Genomic DNA, 22442 nt, shown 5'->3' with positions numbered 1-22442 from the left:
TCCTTCCTTGGCTCGGGGCACTCCCTTGCGAAGTGGCTGCGAACGCCACAGTTGAAGCACCGCCCCTTGCCAGAGCTCCGACGACGCCTGCTCGCACCGGACCGGACGCTGCTTGCCCCGTCGTCGTCGCCGTCGCTGTCATCTTCACGGCCACCGCTACGGCCTCCCTTCTTGTCACGCCCGCTGCTGCCGCGCGCACGCTCCTTCTCGCGGCGTTCCCGCCGGCGCGCGTCCCACTGGTCCATGGTGAGGTAGAGCTTGCCGTCGGCGCCCGGAGGCGGCGGCCCGTCATCCTCAGCCTCATCTTCCTGTGCCGCGCGCAGCCGCCCACTGGCGTCCTCCAGCGTCAGCGTGGCGAGGTCCGCCGTCACTTGGATCGCCACGGCCACCTGCCGGAGCGACTTGGGGACGACGCGCAGGAGCTTCTCCACCACCCTCCGCGGCGGGATCGTCTCCCCCACCGTCTCCAATGCGGCGACGATGTTCTGTAGCCGGAGCGTGAAGTCGTCCACGCCCTCGCCGTCGTTGAAGCGGATGTTCTCGAATTGCCGAAGAAGACGTTGTGCCTCCGTCTTCTGTACTTGGTCGCTGCCGACGCGCCGCTCCTTCACCGCGTTCCACGCCTCCAATGCGGAATTCTTCGCTGCCAGCGATGCCACCATCTCTGTCGGCACGGCGCTCGTGATGGCGTCGAGCGCCATGCAATCCTCCTGCACCGACACGCCGCCGGGCTCGATCGCGCTCCACAGGTTGCGGGCTTGCATCTTCAGCTTCATGACCAACGACCATTGCGTGTAGTTGGTCTTGGTCAGCATGGGCCAGCTCGCCAGCCCGCTGAACTCCCGGATGACGCGCACCACCTCTCCTTTGCCGCTGCTCTCGGCGTCAGCGCCGCCCTTGCCGCCGGACGGCTTCTTCGGGGAGGCCGGAGGGGTCTTCACGTCGGCGCCCGCCATGAACACAACCTCTGATACCAATTGTTGGAATTGAGCCCTCGGATTACTCTCTCACCACACCAGACGGAGGAGGAAGATAAACAATGCACGAGCACAAACTTGGCGACGAACGCCCCGGCCACCACACGGCCTGTACGTTGGCTTGCTATTAGATCAAAGGACTCGACTCAACCTTGCACACAAGGATTACACGGCCCTTTATAGCCCCTCTGACGACGCAGCGCCCACGCAACCCACTGCAGCGAACTTGGCGCGCCGCACGCGCACTCCCCTAGCGACCCGGCCTTCTCCACGTCTGAGCCACGAACTCTTCTATGAGAGCCGGTCTTCCGTTCTGCCCGCAAGCCATGTCGCGCTCTCCTCCGCTACTTACGCCATGGCCAACGGCTTCACCATCCTTGCGACTGCAACTCCTACTGAACCACCGGCACGCGCCGCACGTCATGCTGGACTCAACTCCGGACACGAATGCGAGCACACACACGCGCACCATCCGGCTGAGCCTACTACCATACCCAGAACGTGGACACACCAGCATTCTAGCCTGACACGGACTCCCTCTATACAAGCTAATTGACTCAAACGCGATACACACACAGCACACCAAGTACGGACCTTGGCGTGGTTTATTCCTAACAAAGCCGCTCGCTCTCCAAGAATTCAGTTCATTCTAGTGACGATTCCTCCAACGACTTCCAATGTGGCCTTCATTTCGATTCTGTCGTGACGAGGACTCGGGCTTGCTACAGATCGAATCGGGGTCTTGTGATCACGGATTCCTGGAAGCTATTGACGATTCCTCCAACTGTGCGCCGGTGATTCCAGGTTCTACAGCCGACGAATTGGATGCTGCCCGTGCGGAGTTGGGGCCGCTTAGATTGCAAATTTTTGCAACCGGAGATACTGTAGCGCTTTCGTTTGTATTTGACAAATTTTATCTAATCATGGACTAACTAGGCTAAAAAGATTCGTCTCGTGATGTACAATTAAACTGTGCAATTAGTTATTTTTTTACATACATTTACTGCTCCATACATGTATCCCAAAATTGATGTAATGGAGAGAGAGTGTAAAAAGTTGGAATTTGGAGGGGATCTAAACAAGGCCTTGGCTGAGATGAACGTCCAAGTTGCTTGCTAAAGTTCAGGAATTAGAGATGGAGCTTGTGAATTCGCGGAAAGTTGTTGACCGTGCTCAGCCAACAACTTTCTCCCAATACCATACTTCTTTCAACCGCTTTTCCTGCAACTAGCGAAATTGTAATGCCATCGGCAGAAGCTCCTTACTTTTTAGACAACCACTAACTTATTTGTCAAAAACACGTGCATATTTTCGATGATTATGTACAGACAAAAACCCATCAATTCATAACTGCACGCCGCATAAATGGCGCGCCGTTGACTCAAGTGATGATGACATTGGATCCAAATCTTTCATTTCCAAAAGCAGCTCGCAACTTACAAACATGGTCCAGCTCGGGAGTCGGAACACCAACTAACAGCAATACCTAGTTACATTGCCAGTTATCAAGCAGACAAGCACTAAGTGATCTGGGACACCATAATTTGTACAAAACTGCAGTACTTTGTTTTCCCTAAAGAACCTGGACACACCTTCAGAGTGTAGTTTGCAGCTCGCTGCCAAACACAGCACATCTAACACCAACGCAAGATGCTGCAGAACACCTTATTTATTTACTTTGATGTGCAAAGACGATATCCCACCCTCCCAGTCTTATTTCTTTGCTCTAATTTCAATGCCCTGCACAATAAGACCTTTCTTCCAGTTGCCTCCTCTTGTCTCCATGAGACTGATAGACACCTCACCATCTTCACCTTCTTCATTCTTGAACTCACCCATCTCCATCTCCATCCAGCCGTCAGCCCTTTTCTTAGGCACAATCACTCCAGGAGGCATACGGCGGTTTCTTCTCCTTAACCTTCGCCTGATGGCTGGAACCATAAGAGATCGGTAATTTTGAGGCACCTCTTCTTCGTCCTCACCCTCGTTCTCATGACCTTGGAGGCAAACCTGACGAGTGAATTTGCTTTCCCCAATGATAACTGCAGCCTCCTGGAGTGGATAATCCAGCCCATAGGATTCATTGGATAGCTTGAACACCATGTAAGCGGCATAAGTTGAGTTTTGCGAGAGCATCTTGCAATGTATCTTGCCACGTATTTCCAACCAGCAAACAGCCCGGAGCTCGGCACCTTCTGAGAACCTGCCACAAAAACAGCTTTAGATTTGCAACAGAACAGAATACTAAGATCATCACCATGGTAAGGTACATGAAAAGGGTGCATTCATTTATGTAAAGTGCAGCTCATTTTCCTTGATGAATTATGCTGCGTACATTCATATCATAGAATCGAAGTTAAAAAGGTCATGTAACTTTGCTCTCAAAAGCAAGGCTGAGATAACGACTTTTGGTAATGTGCATGTGGAAAGCAATATGGACTGAGGTAGGATTCTGATTTCTAAATTACAGTGGTGCAAACTTAGGACTCTTTAACATCACCAAATTGCTGCAATTGTTCTCCAAATAATGTCATGTACCAACTCATCATTAACGAGCCACAACTATTAGACTTAGCGCCCCGGTGGCATTTAAGAACACACCTATTATACACCGGTGGTAGTACTTCAGTTGACAATCACATCAAAGTTAAAGAGCAAGACATAGATAGATGAGCAGTTGATTTGGCGAACCTGGAGTCGGTGAGAGGGATCCAGCGCCAATACTCCGGCGTGTCGTCCCAAATGATGCACAGCGCCCTCGCCGACAGCATGTAGCACTTTGCGCCGGTCTCCCTGTCCAACCACGTGCTCTGCACGCCAACACAACCAATGAATCCATCGATTGAGAACGTTGACCGCACAGACTACTAGACGTAAACAGAAGCGGATCCCCGTACCATGAGGCCGTCGGCGAGGAGGACGGGGCTGTCGGTGAGGCGCATGAACAGCGCCTTCCTGGACAGCGGCGCGGGGGAGAGCTCCCCGTCGGCGAGCGGCGGGAGGTCACGCGGCAGGAAGTTGGCCCATACGGCGTCGGAGTCGGCCGCGGCGCGGAAGGCCGGCGAGACCGCGGCGGCGCGGCAGGCGTCCCGCGGCGTGGTGCGGGCGATCGACGCCGCGATGAGGTCCTCCGGGAGGCGCGCGATCTCGCAGGAGGAGGGGGGTGCCGACGTCGCCGCCATAGGTTCCTCCGCCCCTTTTCGCTTCCGCTTTCGATCGGTTCGATTCGGGGCGATGCGGACACTGTGGGAATTAGAAATGGGTAGAGAAGGAATTCAAGAGTAGCAGAAAAAGGGGTGGCGGATTTATAGATGGGAGAGGCGGAAATGCGGAGGCTTAGGGGCTAAGCGTTGCTGATTTGGGACGGGACGGCGACCCACGAGAGACGCATTGCATTGGAGGCGAAGGAATGCGAGAAAGCCAGATTCAAAGACGAGATCTCCGAGACTGAGCCTGAGTGGATGGCATATGGGTCCCGGAGGTCGGTGGATGACGTGGGTGGAGAGAGAGTGGAGAGGAGACACACAGAGGTGGTCGGTTTCGGTTGGTTCGTCGGCTGTGGGCCGGCGAAAGTCGTCTCACCGGCGTCCGGGTCATGATGCGTGAGGCGCACGCGTGGTCTTCTCGCCGACTCATCGTCGCTGTGGGATTTTTATTCTCGCTGGACACGCGGTCGCCTAATGCTGTCTCCGGCGCTACCCTCTGAACCGTTCTCTACCATATATATATATATATATGCTATATATATATAAAGAAGATTTCGTTCTCTATTCCTCCAGCAGCGTTCTCTAAATGGTCCTCTAAAATAGAAAACGCTACAGATTTCCTCTATATAGAGATTCTCTCCCCTCTTCTCTATTTTTTCTTTACGTTTTAAACACTGAATTAAATAAAAATAAAATATGTCCATAGTATTTGAGGTATGATAAATACGTACGTATAAAAATTTGAAACAAAATATATTTCTAATATAGGGTTTAATGTATAGAGAATAAGATTTAGATAATATTGTTGGAGAGAAATAAGATATAGAAAAGAGAATCTTGTAGAGAATTTTGTAAATGAAGCATATAGAGAAGAATAGAAAGAATGATGGTTGGAGATAGCTTAAGCACCGACAAGACAGACAGGCAGCGGCGGCCGCGCTCGGGGTTTCCTCCGAAGCAACGGGTCGTTGTCGTCGCCGCGGCAGGATTATCATCATCCATCAATCCATCATCGCTCGACTTCGACGACCACCACATTGCGGGCCGTAGATAGGCTCAATCCCCCCGGGGATTTCGGCCCACTTCTGCTTGCTCACTGGCGGCAGCAAGGGCCAGCAGCAGCAGCAGCCGCCGCCATAAGAAATGGTAAGCAATGTTGCCCTAAAAAAAAAAGTAAGCAATGCGATGCGACAGTATGCTGACAAGTTACTGGAACAATACGAAATTGTTGAACGAAAATGTGAAAAACATCACTGACAAAAGGCTAATTGCTAGGTCAGTATGATACAAACCATATGTTTCGATCATGGGTTTATAAGGACAGGCAAGAGAACTACAGTTTTTTTTTTACAGTAGATAAATACTAACCATACTACGTCCGTAACAGCACCAGCCTGCAGGTGCTAACTCAGGTCCGTAACATTGTGATACAACGAGAGCAACTCATCAAGTCGTTGTGTGGTTAATTAGCTATACCCTATTCAGAATACAGATCACAAAATGGCTTTCACTGTCTATTTATACTCGCACAACGTTCTCAATCCTACAAGCTCAGTGCTCTTTTTTTCTTAGGCCTGAGCTCCCTGCACGACTAGGCCAATCTTTACGGTGGCTGACGTCTCCATAAGGCTGATGGAAACCTCACCGTCCTCACCTTCATCGTTCTGGAACTCTCCCATCTCCAACTCCATCCAGCCATCAGCTCTTTGTTGAGGAAGCAGTACATTTGAGAGAGGAATTTCAAGATGGCTTCTCCTACTTGGCCTCAATGTCCACCACGAATCCTCATCGTCCCTGTCAGAGACATCGAGGCAAACGTGGCATGTTGATTTGCTTCCTCCAAGGCTGACAGTCGTCTCCGGGTATGGGGAACCAAGCCCATAGGCTCCGGGAGCTACTTTGAACACAATGTAAGCAGCATATGTTGAGTGTTGGGAGAGCATCTTGCTATCTATCTTGCCACGTATTTCCAACCACCAAACTTGCAGTAGTTCAGCAGCTTCCGAGAACCTGTCACAAATTAGCAAAGATTAAAATTCGTAATAAAGAACTGGACAAATAGATGCAAACAAGTGCCTCCATATCACCATATGATGGCACCAGTCAAGCTTCATCAACTGTCTCGAACAAAAGCAGGCAGTTCTGCCGGCCTATGAATATTTGATAAAGATAGATAACACTGTGACTAATTAAGCGCCCACTCACATCATTCGCACCAGAAACGGCTAGCAACAATCAACGTTTAGCTTTGCCTCCCCCATCTAAAACTCTGCTCCCAAACGAGCAATACATGTTGTTTATGTTGTATCCATCTTCAGCACATATGAAAGAGAAATGCAAGCAACATGTGAAATAACAAACCTGGAGCCGGTGATGGGGACCCAGCGCCAGTAGCACGGAGTATCACCCCAAATGATGCACAGCGCCCTCGCCGAGAGCATGTAGCACTTGGCGCCGGTCTCCCGGTCCAACCACATGATCTGCACACACACCAGCGATCAGCCGATCATCCCAGAAGCCTGTACTGCACGAAACTACAGTAGATTCGAACAGAAGAGAAGCCGTTTTCGGTACCGTGAGGCCGTCGGCGAGGCGGACGGGGCTGTCACAGAGCCGCATGAACAGCGCCTTCTTGGACGGCGGCGCGGGGGAGAGCTCCCCGTCGGCGAGCGGCGGGACATCGCGCGGCACGAAGCAGGCCCAGACGGCGTCGGAGTCGGCCGCGGCGCGGAAGGCCGGCGAGACCGCGGCGGCGTGGCAGGCGTCCCGCGGGGCGGCGCGGGCGATCGACGCCGAGAGGAGTTCCTCTGGCAGGCGCGCGATCTCGCAGGCGGGGCCGGATTCCGCCGCCGCCGTCTCCATCGATTTCCTCCGCCTACCTTGATCGATTCGATTCGGGTGAGTGATCGGGTCGTGTGAGGATAAACGATACAATGAGCCTGCGAGTGGTAGGTGGATTTATAGACTAAGGCATTAAGCTTTTATTTTTCTTTTCTGGCGGCGAAAGAATACGAGCAGAGCGGCCTGTGGGCTGTCAGTTGGTTGTGTTCATTGGACCTGTGGCTGTGGGCTGTGGGCTGGCCGAAGTCGTCTTTGCGAGACGAGTGGTGTGGCCGCCAACTCATTGTTGTATTGTACGTATGTAATAGATCGATCCATCAGATCGCAGGGGATTCTCGCTGCACACGCGGCGGTACGACGTCGAGGTAAACCGAAACAGCAAGCCAGGCGCATTCGTTCTAGTTCCTGATGCCCTCGCCGTAAGCAGATGGTACGGTAAGCAACGCAAAGGCATGCTGACAAGTTACTGAAATATATATAGTACCAAAATTAAGCATGTATGCGAAGTAACTTTATACAAAAATGAACTACTAGCAGAACCAAGAGACATGTGCTATTCAAAATAACATCTCTCTCAAAATCCAGGGATAGTGTCACTGTCACAGCACTTTGCACCCAAGTTCCTGTAGTTTGCATGCTGATCAACTGGTTCATTGGCCTCCTATTTTAGCAGAAGTGTGCTGATTAAGACCTCCCTTAGGTCTAATCTCAATGCCCTGCACAATAAGACCTCTCTTCACAGTGCCTCTTTTTGTATCCATGAGGCTGATGTGCACCTCACCATCCTTGTTGTAGAACTGACCCATCTCCAGCTCCATCCACCCATCGGTCCTTTTGTTAGGGAACAATGCCAGGTTTCCGGCAAAGTCATGTCGGTGGCTCCTATTGTATTGGAGACAGACTGTGTGAGTTGATGTGCTTCCTGCAATGGTGATTGATGCCTCATGGGGTGGATAATCCAACCCATGACCATGTCGATGAGTTGTCTTGAACACAATGTAAGCTGCATAAGTTGAGTCTTGAGAGAGCATTTTGCTGCGTATCCTGCCCCGTGCTTCGAGCCACCAAACATACCGAAGTTTAGCAACTTCGGTGAACCTGAACCTGTGACAGATTAATAAAGAACTAAATTTATCTGAAACCAACAGAGTGCTCAAGGGAAGATTATCAATCAAATATAATAACTTCAAAACTAAAATTTGGCAACAATCCTGAACCCTGGATTCAAGAACACTAAACCCTTAGACCTTACAGTTGACTGGAGTATGCACTCCATCCCCGCTGGCTGCCGCTGGGAACAGGCAGAGACAGTGCATACCGCAGCGGTTATCCAGAGGATACATGCATACACAAACTCTGAACCCAACTCGATCAGTTAGTCAGGGACTAGCTCAACGCCTAGGACTAGCATAACGTTAGGTATTCCAACTTCGGAATTATATTATTGCAGATTTAATTGATCATGCGTACGTTCTAAAATAACACGGAGCCACACAAGTCACCCCACTCCACATTACTAGCCTACTGCAATACAGCAATAGGGTGAGATAGCATTCGTCACAGAATATATATATATATATATATATATATATATATATATATATATATATATATATATATATATATATATATATATATATATATATATATATATATATATATGCTCGAGTGATTTGCATGAGAATTGGAAAAGAGGTAGAGAAAAGTTAGGTTGAGCAAACCTGGATTCGGGGAGACGGATCCAGCGCCAGTACTCCGGCGTGTCTCCCCACGAGATGTGCAGCGCCCTCGCCGAGAGCATGTAGCACCTGGCGCCTGTCTCCCTGTCCAACGACATGCTCTGAACACAACCACACAGCTTAATTAGCCGATCGATCAGAAAACAAGAGAATTCAACTCAGTACAGCACTTGTGCGATGTGTCGCGTTGGGGACCGTACGTACCATGAGGCCATCGGCGAGTAGAACGGGACGATCGCAGAGGCGGAGAAATTTCCCTTTCGTGGACGGCGGCGCGGGGCCGGAGAGCTCCCCATCGGCGAGCGGCGGGAGGTCGTGGGGCTGGAAGCGGGACCAGACGGCGCCAGAGTCGGCTGCGGCGAGGAAGTCACGGGACACCGCGGCGGCGCGGCAGGCGTCCCGCGGCGTGGTGAGGGCAAGAACAGCCGAGAGGAGCTCCTCCGGCAGGCGCGCGATCTCGCAGCAGGTGCCCGCCGCCTCCATCGACTCCTCCTCAGGGTTTGGGGATCACTGCTGTGAGCTGAACGGGATTATTGCCTAGGGGTCGAAAGGAAATCGCACCGGGAGAATTGCAAGGCTGATTCTTGTACAGTTGTAGTCCGAACAAAATCAGTTGTGCGAACCAACTATGTGAAAATTGGGCCGTCTCGTTCTCGCCCGTGTGTACGGGCCTAAAATAGATCTACGAGACATCGCGTACAAGCAGAGGCCCAACATTACTGGTTTGTGCTAGCGGGTCACGTGCAGTGTGTCCGGGGATGCTCGGGGTTGAATTAGTTAAACTCGATTAATAATATAGTATTATGGCTAGATTTAGTTAAGTAAACAGAAAAAATAAAGAGCATATGTCTTTGCAGTCATTGCATTGTACAATGCAATGACTGCAAAGACAAATGCTATGACTGCAAAGACAAATGCTATGCTTGCATGCATATGATCTCTCTCCTCTTTTATTGGCCGTAGTGGCCGTATACACGTGATGGTTGGAGGGCGTCTTAATATTAATTTAGATCGCTAGACCCAATGATTAACTTTGGCCCACGCGGGAGGACGCCCCAGTTGACGATTGGAAAATCTTGTTACGATATCCCTTTTCATCGGGAATAATTATGGGCTTATACCGAATATGTTCCTGAAGGGTTTGACTCCTTACTCTATATAATGGAATCCAGAATAATAAGAGATCAGTTCCATCTATGTTTCCTGTCTCTGGTGTGTGTTTCTCGTGTGCTGTTCTTGGGATCGGGAAGGAAGACGGGTGATTTACCATTTTCTTCACGCCTCATCTGTTGTAGGGAAGGGAACGCGGATCCGGGGATTCGTAATGACACCTATAAGTTAACACGTTATCAGCAGCTCTGCCACTCAAGGTATGTCGGATTCTTCTCAGTAGATGAATTCTGGTGGCCGGTATAACATATTCTTGTTTAATAGATGCGTTCCTGTTCATCGCTAGATGTTGATCTGCAGCAAGTTCTAGCTAGGCTGTTTCTGTTGTTGTTGGTTTTGCATAAATTAAATCTAGTTTGCTGATCCCGCTGTTGGTTAAGCATCTGTTTGTAGCATCTAGATTCTTTATTTCATTTAGCCTGTTTAGAACCCTGTTGGTTCTCGTAAGCAGTTTTTGCTTCAATCCTAGATTCAATCTAGTATGATTTTATTTAATCGGTAGATGACTAGATGCATTTAATCAAGGAACGCGCCGTTGCATGCGGTAGCCGCCGACGAACCCATCGCGTTACACGCGTATGCTGGCGGCATGAAACCTCGTGGCGCCGGCCATCCCAACATGCATGCACTTTGGGCCCCTGCGTGCATGCCGGCGACCTTGCTAGCATGATCTTACGTCTAACAAACTAGTATGTTTAAGTAGCTTTTGCGATTAACAAACTAGTATATAAACTACAATCGATGGATTGATTTCATGATCAGTGTTACTCAGTTTTCCCCCCCTGATAAGCTGGTTTCGGCACTGGCTACCCCATTGCATAGATTGGAATTCCAATCCATGCATACGCCAGTGTGTATTTTTTTCTTGCGCACTACTGCCCGAAGTCATACGCGCTTGCCGGCTGCATAAACCTGTGTGTCACCGTATACCACTGTCGATAGCTGCGCCTGTTGCCAGCTTTGCCGATAAGAATGCGCTATTGCGTGCCTTCGTGCACCTCTATGATCTGAGAGCCCCGATGAGCGCGTTTAGGTGACTCATGGTGTTTGTGGCCGGTCCTTTCCCTGTTCTTTTTTGCTGGCTTAGGCTCGATAAGTTACGTGAGTGGCCTTCTGCATGTTTTTTTTCCTAGAAGCTATCTCTTTTTTCTTGCATTTGTAACGAGATTCTTTTTTTTACAAAGGTTTAACATATGTTCATACCTTGCTATGATCGTTGAGTGCATGGAACAACTAGAAAATTACATATGCCCATTAAACTGACTAAGTTGTGTTCATGTATACTTACCTGAAGTGCGTTGCATGATCACATAGGCAATGGGTGATGTCGCACCAAGGCAATTTGAATGCCTCATGTTGAATGGCAAGAACTACCAGACCTGGGTTGTGGACTGTCGTTTCCACTTGGCGGCCATGCAGTTGACTCACACGATTACTCCACGTGCTGAAGGTGCTGCTGCTGTACCTGAGCATGAGATTGCGAAGGCTCGATACTCTTGAGGCACCACATCCACAAAGACCTCAAACAAGAGTACCATGAGGTGCGTGACTCGCTCACGCTGTGGCTAGCGCTCGAGGAGCGTTTTGGCAAGCAAAAGACTCTGGTCTTTCCTCAGGCTAGGCGTGATGGGGTTCAGTTTACGCTTCCTCGACTTCAAATCAATCAAGACCTACAACTCTGCACTTCACCGTATTGTTGGCCAGCTTCGCTTCTGTGGTAAGAAAGTCACAGATTCTGAGATGATCGAGAACTCTCGAGACCTTCCACCCTACAAATATGGTACTCCAGCAACAGTACCGTAACAATAAGTACAGACAGTATTCTGAACTTATGAATGCCCTTCTTGCTGCTAAGACTCAAAATGAGCTCTTGATGAAAAATTATAATATGCGCCCTGTTGGCTCAAATGCATTGCCTGAAGCACAAGCAAGCTTTCACAAGAAGCCTCAGACCTTTTTCAAGAAAGGCACGTACAACGAGAAGCAAGGATATAATAAGAGGAAGTTTAAGAAGCAATTTAACAAAGGCCAAAAGCCTCATGGTCAAGGAAAAAGTAAGGCCCAGAGGCCAGAAAGGTGATGCAGGTTGTTTCCGCTGTGGATCGATGATCCATTGGTCCCGCCAATATAGAGCTAAACCACACCTGATCTAAATATATCAGAACTGGGAGAAGCGTCAAAATCCAGAGGCGCATTTTGTTCAGGCACCTGTTGATGCCGTGACTGGAGAACACGTTGTGGTGCTACCCTAATCTGTCCAGAAGATAGAGGTTGCTTCCACTGCTATGGATGTTGATCCAACTGATGCCTCTGCCACAGCCAACCCAGGATGGCGACGATGATTACGACCTCGATGAAGAGGACACCCTCGACGACGATTTTAGGGACACGGAGTAGTTCCTGAGTCATGAGTCATTTGCTTAGATTACTTTATTTGGTTTCATTAGTCAGTTTGATTTATTTCCTGAAGAACTTTGGCGTGATGTAATAATGCTTCAGTTGAGCAAACCGAATTATTTGCTTTGATCGAACCATTAGCATTTAAATACTATATCTCGGTTGGTATTAAATTTGTGGCCTTATCTTGTTCGATACATGCATGGACTTGTTTATTATTATGCATTCTATTTCTCTCTCTCTCTCTCTCTCTCTCTCTCTCCGTATGCATTACCAAGTGCTCTGGTCATTACGGGTGAATTAAACCAATTATTTTAATAGAATAAGAGAGGTGACGTACGTGCTGTCCTATGGAGCCTGAAGAAGAGGATTATTGCCTAGCCGATGACGCTGCCACAAACTCATATTGAGAGACACGAAATATTTTCAGACATTACATAAACGAACTGAAAATGTTCTCACGATTGCCGGAAGCAATGCCCGCATCGTTGGCTCCAGTCCAGCTGTTGTGGTCCTCCCAAATGATACTAGGATTTTTATAGATGAAGTTTCCTGTATCCGGGAGCTGAGCGTAATCTTCTTACGTTTAAAGACATCCGTAGTAGTGGCTATCATATTACCACTGTATGTGAAAGCGGTACTGAATACCTCAATATAACGGAGTCTCAAGACACCTAAATTAAAGTGGTTGAGAAAGCGCCTGGCGCCTCCTCCGGACTGTACTACATAAAAATTAAGCCCCATCCAGAATATGTTGCGATGTCCATATTTTTTAAAAATCCAGAATCTTTTAGAATCTGGCACAAAAGGCTTGGTCACCCTGAAATAAGAAAGATGCGCAATATCATTAATAGTACTATTGATCATGGCATTAAGACTACCCAATTTCCTAAACCAGAAGATTTTTTTTGCACTGCTTGCGCACAAGGAAAACTAATTACTAAACCTTCTTATCTAAAAGTCAAATTTGAGTCGTTGGTCTCCTAGAGAGAATCCAAGGTGATATTTGCGGTCCAATAAATCCTTTGTAGGGACCGTTTAGATATTTCATGGTCCTTATAGAAGCTTCTACAAAGTGGAGCCATGCATGCCTGTTGTCTACGCGAAACCACGCTTTCCCAAGTTCATTGCCCAAATAATTCGTTTGCGTGCTAGTTTCCCGAAGAACTGCATTAAGTCAATTCGGATGGATAATGCTGGTGAATTCACCTCAAAAGCATTTAATGACTATTGTCTTGCATTGGGCATTGATGCAGAGCATTCTGTACCCCATGTTCACACTCAAAATGGGCTTGCCGAGTCCCTAATTAAAATAATTAAATTAATTGCCTGACCACTTTTACTAAACAGCAGACTCCCGACCAGTCGTTAGGGTCACGCAGTCTTGCATGCTGCTGCCTTAATCCAATATAGACCTTCTGCATCTAGAAGGATCTCAAGATGCCCAGAGGGGGAGGGTGAATAGACTAATCTAAAATTTAAAATACTTTAAAAAATATCAGTAACACAGATATCCGGATACACTGGATATATGTCCGGATACTCCGGAGTTTCCGGAGATATTGTCCGGAGAGTTCGAGTATGAAACGATCTACACAAAAATAAAGATACTGATACTGTAATTTAGATCGAGTAAATTTAGAAGAGCTACTGGAACATTTGGAGTGTTTGTTACCGGTTATCTTACTCTAGAGACTTGTATAATAGTAGATCGGTCATAAACCCTAAAATATTAGTCTCACAAGCAAATAACCAATAGTTCAAAGTAAGGTGACACGGAGAGACAAGGATTTGTTTCCCGGAGTTCACTTTAAAAGAGCTACGTCTCCGTTGAGAAAGAGTTCAAAAGACGATGCTCAAGAACCCTTATGCTCCTCCCCAAGGGCGAACCGACGCTCAAGCTCAAGGTCATTTACTATAAAATCCTCCGAGAGAATGGCGAGTACAAACTTCTTATGGAGCTCAGATATGGCTAAGCACTCACAAGCACACCTAGCCGTCTAGGAGCACTTAGCTCCAAGACTAACAAACTTCAATCACCGGCTTGACAAGAACCTAGTGCTCAAGAAATTTGAATGGCACCTCACTAAGCACATGAAAGGACCAACACTAGGCCTAGAGGGGGGGGTGAATAGGCCTTGTTCAATTTTTTTTTCTGAAAATCTTGGCAGAAAAACGTCAGCGGCCGGATGATCCGGCACAAGGTCGGATCTTCCGGGTTCCGGCCTAAGGTCGGATCTTCCAGCCAGGAGAAAATAACCAATAACTAAATTCAAGATATACTTAACTTTTGACGATTCCCTTTGAATACAAAGTTGGTAAAAGGTATTGCAAAGTCTATGCAGGAATCCAATATACGAGATCTACACTTATCTAGTAGATCGGGTCGAAACAAGCTCAAGAACGATATGAACAACAATAAGTAAATGGAGACATAAGATTTAATCCGAAATTCACTTCACAAAGGAGCTACGTCTCCGTTGAGATGCTCACAAAGAGCCGGGCTGTCACTAGCCCCAAGTCTCTCACAATCAACCACAAAGGAGGATTGACTTACTTACTATTGATCTTACAAAGAGAGGGGTAATACAAACTTCTGGGAGCTCAAACCATAAAGGAATGGGAGCTTACTGGCACCTCTAACCATCTAGGAGCTGGACTCGAAGAGTAACAAACGCAAATCGATGAATCAAAGATGCTTCAAGTGCTTCTTGAGATGAACAAGTGAAAGCCCACGAAGTGCTCTCTTCCCACACCCCAAATCTCACCCCCTCTCAATCCCTAAGTGAATCCTTGCAAGAATCGAGCTCTTGGATGGAGCGGAGGGTTGAAATGAATGCTGTGGAGGTGTGTTAGGTCATGGGAAGCAGCAGCAATGAATTAGGAAGGTGAAAGGGTATAAATACCCCACCCACCTCAAGTGACCGTTATGTGTATTTCTGAGGGGTACCGGATCATCCGGTGTTAGTCCGGATCATCCGAGCAAGCAACAGAATAGATCAAAATACACTGCGCAACTTCCATGGCCGGATCATCCGACCCAGCACAGAGGGGAACAGCCAGGCAGACCGGATCATCCGGCCTGGGGCAGAGGAAAATTTGCTGGCAGGCCGGATCATCCGGCCTAGGGCCGGATCATTCGACCCAGATGAATTTAGAAGGTAGATTTTCTCAAGAAAGAATTTTATCTCAACCTGAAGCACTTTGACAACCTGGATCAATCGACAACATCCCCCTTTATAGTACGGTGGTCCTATACTCAAATTCAAAACGAAAATCTGAATTAAATCACCAGTGAACTCCATGACCATACATATTTGAATTGGGGACCTTCTTTTTATCTTCTCCTCAATTCTTTCATTTTATTCCTGCACACAACTTCATCAAAGCATCATATCCCAAATTGTGATTGTCAAGAATCACCAAAATTAATTAGGGGCCTAGATGCACTTTCAATCTCCCCTTTTTGGTGATTGATGACAATACCAATTTGGGGTCACAAGGAAGGAATAAAATTCATAAATTGTAAACGACAAAATGGAAGAGCTCCCCCTAAATATGTGCATGAACAACTCAAAGTGATCTCAAATACCAATGCACATGTTTAGGTGAACTCCCCCCAAGACTTTGCATAGAAGTGCTCAAGTTTGATGAAAATAACCGTGATGCATATGACAAGATATCCAAATAAAAAAAGTGACAAATAACATTACATTATCCACACGCATCAAGCTAATAAAAATCAAGTTCATCATCACACTAGCAAATAAGTCTTACAAATTATCAAATAAGTTAATAAATTTCACGATCACCAAACATGAAGCCAATACATAGTTCTTACATATCCAAAGATAAAGTTCGATAAGATATAGATTAAGATAGAATGACAATGGCATCCAAATATCACTCCCCTTTGGCAGCAAGCACCAAAAAGGAAGCTGTTCATCAGCTCACTCGGACTCAGTCTCGTCATCACCGCCTTCTTTCTCTTTCTCTTCATCACTATTGGCTTGACCCCCTTGGAAGGGCATCTCTTGTCCTCCATAGTCAACCTCAACATCTTCACCAAATTGATACTCTTGAGAAACATAATCATCCCAAGGATTGTAGATGGGTAGTGGAGAAGGAAAGTCTCGAGGCTCACGAACGGGAGAATAAGGAATATCAACTTTGGCCATTAGCTCCTTTTGCCTCCTTTCTAACTTGAGGAGTTCCTCATCTATATATCTTCTATGTTCTCGCATTTCATGTGCATTTTGGCGACACATATTGAAGCAAGCAAAGATGCCTTGAGCAATAAAGGATAACTTGCCTTGCTTGGACTTGGAAGCCTTGCGCCCGCGAGAAGTAGATGGTGCCGTAGGAGAAGGAGGAGGAGCTCACGAAGATGATACATCGGAAGTGAAGTTCGAAGCATAAGCACCCGGAAAGGGTCCAGAAGCAGGAATCCCTATGCCATGACCGGTAATATGAAGAGTCTGTTCGATTTTTCCTTTGTTTGACCGTTAGGCCATGTGAATGGTGTTGTGCACTATGTTGAGCTGAGTTGCCGCCTTAATCATGTGAAAGATGTACGGAGCATAACGGCATGCACTAGATGAATCAGATGAACAAGCAATGATCTCATGCCAAATAAACTCCATGACAGCAAACTTGGGACGATCGGGGGCCATTTGAGCTAGTAGGTTCTTGGCTCTAGAGAATATTTTATCTGAGTCACCACCTCTAGGAGTGAGAGTGAATCTAAAGAGAGTGTTGAGCATCTTGTAATAAGGAGTGAGCCCCTTGATTTGCCCATACACTATATCTCCATAAGCTCTATCATACATGAAGTGCATCTTAGAGGGCTCAAGTTCATTGCCTTCATGCAAGTCAACCTTAGAGTTGTCACGACCCACAATATAGCCACCCCCATAGACTGTAGAGTCTCCAGTGTGACCAAATAAGATGCTAAACTGAGCCATGTTGTATCTGAATCGCTTTCCTCCGATTGACCAATGAATAGTTCGCTCATCTTGTTCAACAAATAGTGTGGCATAAAATTGAGCCACAATCTTTTTATTCCAATCACATCTGAAACTCATGATCTCCACAAGATCCATCTCACTGCAGTGATCATACATAGCCTCAACCACTTCCTTAACCGGTGACGACAACCTCTTCAAGTGATCCCAATCAATCCACCTCATCTCAGTGGTAACGTGCTTCTGGGTCATGATAACTGATTCATACCAATCAGCTTGATGAGGAAACCAAAAGCGAATATCTCCAAAGAAACTGCGCTCAACATGTCCAGGATCTTCACTATATCGAAGCATTGAGATAGAGTTGCCATCCCTCTTGTAATTCACCATTGAGGGATCATGGGAGCCACGAGTTGGACGCATGATACTAACAACCATTGTTTCTAGATATGAAAGATCAATATCATCATCATACTCATCTGTTGGACGGCTAATACTTGCTTGCTTCATTCTGGGACGACCACCAGAACTTCCTGCAGCCATCGAGCCTCTCCCTTGAGGAATTTGTGCACCACATCCTCTTACATTCCTCCGAGGGGCGATATTCTTTCTTGTCTTTTCTTTAACGTACACCTCTCCATCGGAACCGGTTTCATACTCCGTTGATTCGGAGTCGGTGGGAGGACCCTTCTTCTTGGTTACCTTTTCCCTCACCATCTAGATCAAAAGATTAACAAGAATTAAGTATATGGATCGAGAGAATGATATGAATTCATGAGCTCGTTGTGCATCTCAGGGCAGGACGGATGTTCCGGCCCTAGCTCGGATGATCCGGGAGCCGGATCATCCGGCCCACCATCGGGTCATCCAACCCTGCCGGGGATGAACTTCAAATTCGTGAATCCGAGAAACTAGCCCACCAAAACGTATGAAACTTTAGGCATGATCTCTAGATGGGTAAAGAAGATGATTCATCGGAGGAAATCGCCTAAGACATCCTACATTGAGAGATCGGGGCGAGAGGATTTTGAAAGAAATACCTTCGAGTTTCCCGCACGATTTGAAACAAAGTTCCGGAGTAATTCCAGATCTTCTGATGCAAAGGAAGCAAGGCACAAGAGGGCACGAAGAAATCTTGGTTGGGTCAAAAAATCGCTGCGGCAAATTTTGGAGAGAAAAGGGGCCGGCGAATGAAATAAAGATGACGTCTAGGGTTCCAAACGGTCGGTTCCTTATATAGGTGAAGTGCTAGGGTCGGATCATCCGGCCGGATCATCCGGTGTAGAGCCGGATGATCCGGTATGTAACAGAGGCAACCCGGACGAAGGAGCCGGATCATCCGGTATAGGGTCGGATGATCCGACGGTCGACAGAAGATAACATAATAGAGAGTCGGATGATCTGGTGTAGGGCCGGATCATCCGACTTCCACCAGAGATAAAAGCCTAGGTGATGTTGATTTGAGGAATTTGATCCGGAGAAGATGATTGGAAGTATGGACATATAAGACCCTTGACTAAAAATGATCAGCCACATTCATCATTACATAACTATGATCATTTGAGCCAAGGAAAGATCCAAAGATCTCAATACCAAAGATTTTTGAAAAACTCACACAAAAGAATTTTTCTTAGTCTAAGCATCAATACAAGATGTATACAACAAGTCAAGCCAAGTTACGAGAATCTAAAATATTTAGCTCACTCCTCAAAGAACAAAACATGTGCTCATCGAGAGGCTTTGTGAAGATATCAGTTAGTTATTTTTCGGTTCGTACATGACTTAGTGCGATATCTCCTTTGGCTTCGTGGTCTCTAAGGAAATGGTGTTTTATATCAATATGCTTGGTTCTTGAGTGTTGGACCGGATTGTTGGCTAGTTTAATGGCACTCTTATTGTCACACAAGAGAGGAATCATTTTGTACTCACAACCGAAATCACTCAAGATTTGCCTCATCCAAGCAGTTGAGCACAACAAGCACCGGCTGCAACATACTCGGCCTCGGCGGTGGATAGCACAACAGAATTTTGTTTCTTAGAACTCCAAGACACCAAGGACCGACCAAGAAATTGGCAAGTCCCTGTTGTACTCTTTCGATCTACCTTGCAACCGGCATAATCCGAATCGGAGTAGCCAAGTAGGTCAAAAGTGGAGCCCTTGGGATACCATAAGCAAGGTTTGGAGTATGCACTAAATATCTAAAGATTCTTTTAACAGATACTAAATGACATTCCTTAGGATTGGCTTGAAATTTTACACACATGCACACACTAAGCATAATATCCGGCCTAGATGCACAAAGGTAAAGAAGAGATCCAATCATGGAGCGATATACCTTTTGATCGACCGGTTTTCCATCTTCATTGAGATCAAGATGCCCATTAACAGCCATAGGAGTGTTTATGGGCTTAGCATTTGCCATGTCTAACTTCTTGAGCATATCACTTGTATATTTGGTTTGATATAAGAAAGTTCCGTTCTTCAATTGCTTGATTTGAAAATTAAGAAAGATCTTCAACTCACCCATCATAGACATCTCAAATCTCTTTGTCATGATCGTATTAAATTTTTCACAAAACTTCTTATTAGTACAACCAAAGATAATATCATCAACATAAATTTGGTAAACAAATAAGTCCTTGTCTACTTTTTGAATGAAGAGAGTAGAATCAGCTTTGCCCATTTCAAAGCCATTCTTAAGAAGAAATTCCTTAAGGCATTCATACCATGCTCTTGGAGCTTGCTTGAGCTCATAGAGCGCCTTATGGAGCTTGTACACATAATCGGGAAATTAAGGATCTTCAAAGGCCGGAGGTTGCTCTACATATACCAACTCGGAGAGAGGTCCATTTAAGAATGCACTCTTTACATCCAATTGATATAGCTTGAAGTCATGATGGGCCGCATAGGCTAGAAGAATACGAATGGACTCAAGCCTAGCCACCGGAGCATAAGTCTCACCAAAGTCTAGACCTTCAATTTGAGTAAAACTTTTAGCAACCAATCTAGCCTTGTTTCTTGTGACAATGCCATGCTCATCTTGCTTGTTCCGGAAAACCCACTTTGTACCAATTACATTTTGCTTGGGCCTTGGAACCAACTCGCAAACTTCATTTCTTGTAAAGTTATTCAGCTCTTCTTGCATTGCAATGACGCAATCCGCATCACCAAAAGCATCTTCTACCTTAAAAGGTTCCAAAGAGGAAACAAACGAGTAACATGCACAAAAATTTACTAAACGTGAACGAGTAGTTACCCCTCTTCGAATACTCCCAAGGATATTATCAACGGGATGATCCCGTTGAATACTTTGATGAACTCTTAGGTGAGGGAATATTGATTGGCGTTGAATAGGCTCATCATCATCGTCCTCATCATGAGAACCATCAACTTGAGCCTTTTCACCACTAGCTCCCCCTTGATCATTACCACGATCATGATCGTCACCATGAGCTTGATATTGATCTTGAGAAGAATTTGGTGGTTCCACTCTTGTTGATGATGATGAATTAAGATTAGGATAAACATTCGGAGCTTGGGTTTCCGCTTGCTCTTCTTCTTGATCTTCATGAGGTCTTACTTCTCCTAGACCCATCTTTAAGATGGATTGGTTTAGAGGCTCTTCATTACCTACAAGGTCATTTTCAACTTGCTCTACTTGAGAGCTGTTTGATTCATCAAATTTCACATCTACCGTGACCTCAACACACCCGGAGGTTTTGTTGAAGACACGATAGGTATGTTCGTTAGTATCATAACCAAGTAGAAAATCTTTATCGGCCTTAGGTGCAAACTTAGAACTTTTGGTTTTCTTATTAAGAATATAACACTTGCAACCAAAGACTCTAAAGTAATGCACCTTTGGCTTGTTACCGGTGAGGATCTCATATGGAGTCTTGCCCAAGTACTTTTGAAGATAGAGACGATTCACGGCATGACAAGCCGTATTAATTGCTTCGGCCCAAAATGAATCCGGAGGCTTCTATTCATCAAGCATAGTTCTAGTCATCTCAATAAGAGTTCTATTCTTTCTTTCAACAATGCCATTTTGTTGAGGAGTATAAGGAGCTAAGAGCTCATGCTTGATCCCTTCTTCATCATGATATTCCTCCACATTGAGATTCCGAAACTCCGAACCATTATCACTTCTAATATTCTTAATCTTCAATTCAAACTCATTTTGTGCTCTTCTAATGAACTTTTTGATAACCCTTTGAGCTTCACTTTTATCTTACAAGATGTATACCCAAGTGTATCTAGAGAAGTCATCCATAATCACAAGACCATATTTATTCCCACCAATACTAACATAAGCAATTGGACCAAATAAATCTATATGAAGTAGTTTCAAAGATCTTGAGCTAGTCAATATGTTCTTGAGTGGATGAGGAGCACCAACTTGTTTCCCGGCCTGGCAAGCACTACATAACCTGTCTTTCTCAAAAGTAACATTTGTTAGTCCTAGGATGTGCTCACCCTTTTGAAGTTTGGCCAAGTTTCTCATGCCAACATGGACAAGCCGGCGATGCCAAAGCCAACCCAAGCTAGATTTTGCCACTAAACATGTCTTAGGTTCCACTTTAGTAGTTGTGAAATTAACTAAATAAAGTTTTCCCTTTAAACGACCTGTAAAAGCAATAGAGGAATCCTCCCTTCTCAAGATGGTCACACCCTCGTTAGTAAAGAGATAATTGTATCCTTTCTCACAAAGTTGTGAAACGGATAACAAATTGTACCCTAAAGTATCCACTAAATAAACATTAGAAAGTGATGAATCTTTTGAGATAGGGATATCACCTTGACCAGCAACATCACCATAATTATTATCGTCAAACATGATTCTCTCAATAGACGAGTCATATTCTTCAAGATTAGTAAATATTTTCTTCTCTCCGGTCATATGATTTGAACAACCACTATCTAGCAACCATGTAGGACCATCAGAGGAATATGCCTACAAAACAAATCAAATCTTGATTTTAGGTACCCAAATGAGGTTGGGTCCTTGAGGGTTGGACCGAGATATCTTGGGCACCCAAACACTTCTCATCATTTTCTTGGCATGAGCATCAACATACTTGACCACCATCTTTCTATTTTGATCCCACATGACCGTGTAATCAATTGTGTAGTTGGAAGATGGTTTG

General features: G+C 46.1%; 3 protein-coding genes across 3 annotated transcripts; all 3 read right to left on the bottom strand.

The window, feature by feature from the left end:
• Positions 1-2366: 2366 nt before the first annotated feature.
• On the bottom strand, positions 2367-4395 carry LOC112878737 (F-box protein PP2-B1-like). Its single transcript, XM_025942947.1, has 3 exons — positions 3875-4395; positions 3669-3787; positions 2367-3180 (listed from the first exon to the last, which is right to left on the bottom strand). Exons 1-3 carry the CDS (start codon positions 4157-4159, stop codon positions 2691-2693), a joined length of 894 nt encoding a protein of 297 aa, XP_025798732.1. The 5' UTR covers positions 4160-4395; the 3' UTR covers positions 2367-2690.
• Positions 4396-5465: 1070 nt separating this feature from the next.
• LOC112875853 (F-box protein PP2-B11-like) lies at positions 5466-7237 on the bottom strand. The gene is made up of 4 exons (XM_025939885.1): positions 7199-7237; positions 6758-7129; positions 6545-6663; positions 5466-6193 (listed from the first exon to the last, which is right to left on the bottom strand). Exons 2-4 carry the CDS (start codon positions 7043-7045, stop codon positions 5752-5754), a joined length of 849 nt encoding a protein of 282 aa, XP_025795670.1. The 5' UTR covers positions 7046-7129; positions 7199-7237; the 3' UTR covers positions 5466-5751.
• Positions 7238-7504: 267 nt separating this feature from the next.
• Positions 7505-9361, bottom strand: LOC112875766 (F-box protein PP2-B11-like). Its single transcript, XM_025939773.1, has 3 exons — positions 8968-9361; positions 8746-8864; positions 7505-8128 (listed from the first exon to the last, which is right to left on the bottom strand). Exons 1-3 carry the CDS (start codon positions 9244-9246, stop codon positions 7675-7677), a joined length of 852 nt encoding a protein of 283 aa, XP_025795558.1. The 5' UTR covers positions 9247-9361; the 3' UTR covers positions 7505-7674.
• Between the last annotated feature and the right edge of the window lie 13081 nt (positions 9362-22442).

Source organism: Panicum hallii, chromosome 1 (genome assembly GCF_002211085.1).
Source record: "Panicum hallii strain FIL2 chromosome 1, PHallii_v3.1, whole genome shotgun sequence".
Lineage (NCBI taxonomy): Eukaryota > Viridiplantae > Streptophyta > Magnoliopsida > Poales > Poaceae > Panicum > Panicum hallii.
Note: the sequence above shows the minus strand (reverse complement) of the source record. Positions and strands in the feature narration are given on the sequence as shown.

Bases quoted from the DNA above. Each gene is read 5' to 3' on its own strand.
- LOC112878737 (XM_025942947.1), bottom strand. From the start codon at position 4,159: ATGGCGGCGACGTCGGCACCCCCCTCCTCCTGCGAGATCGCGCGCCTC. The intron at 3,788-3,874 runs GTACGGGGATCC...GTTGGCGTGCAG, and splicing joins TCCTCGCCGACGGCCTCATG to AGCACGTGGTTGGACAGGGA. The intron at 3,181-3,668 runs GTTCGCCAAATC...TTTTTGTGGCAG, and splicing joins ATCCCTCTCACCGACTCCAG to GTTCTCAGAAGGTGCCGAGC.
- LOC112875853 (XM_025939885.1), bottom strand. From the start codon at position 7,045: ATGGAGACGGCGGCGGCGGAATCCGGCCCCGCCTGCGAGATCGCGCGC. The intron at 6,664-6,757 runs GTACCGAAAACG...GTGTGTGTGCAG, and splicing joins GCCTCGCCGACGGCCTCACG to ATCATGTGGTTGGACCGGGA. The intron at 6,194-6,544 runs GTTTGTTATTTC...AATTTGTGACAG, and splicing joins GTCCCCATCACCGGCTCCAG to GTTCTCGGAAGCTGCTGAAC.
- LOC112875766 (XM_025939773.1), bottom strand. From the start codon at position 9,246: ATGGAGGCGGCGGGCACCTGCTGCGAGATCGCGCGCCTGCCGGAGGAG. The intron at 8,865-8,967 runs GTACGTACGGTC...GGTTGTGTTCAG, and splicing joins TACTCGCCGATGGCCTCATG to AGCATGTCGTTGGACAGGGA. The intron at 8,129-8,745 runs GTTTGCTCAACC...AATCTGTCACAG, and splicing joins ATCCGTCTCCCCGAATCCAG to GTTCAGGTTCACCGAAGTTG.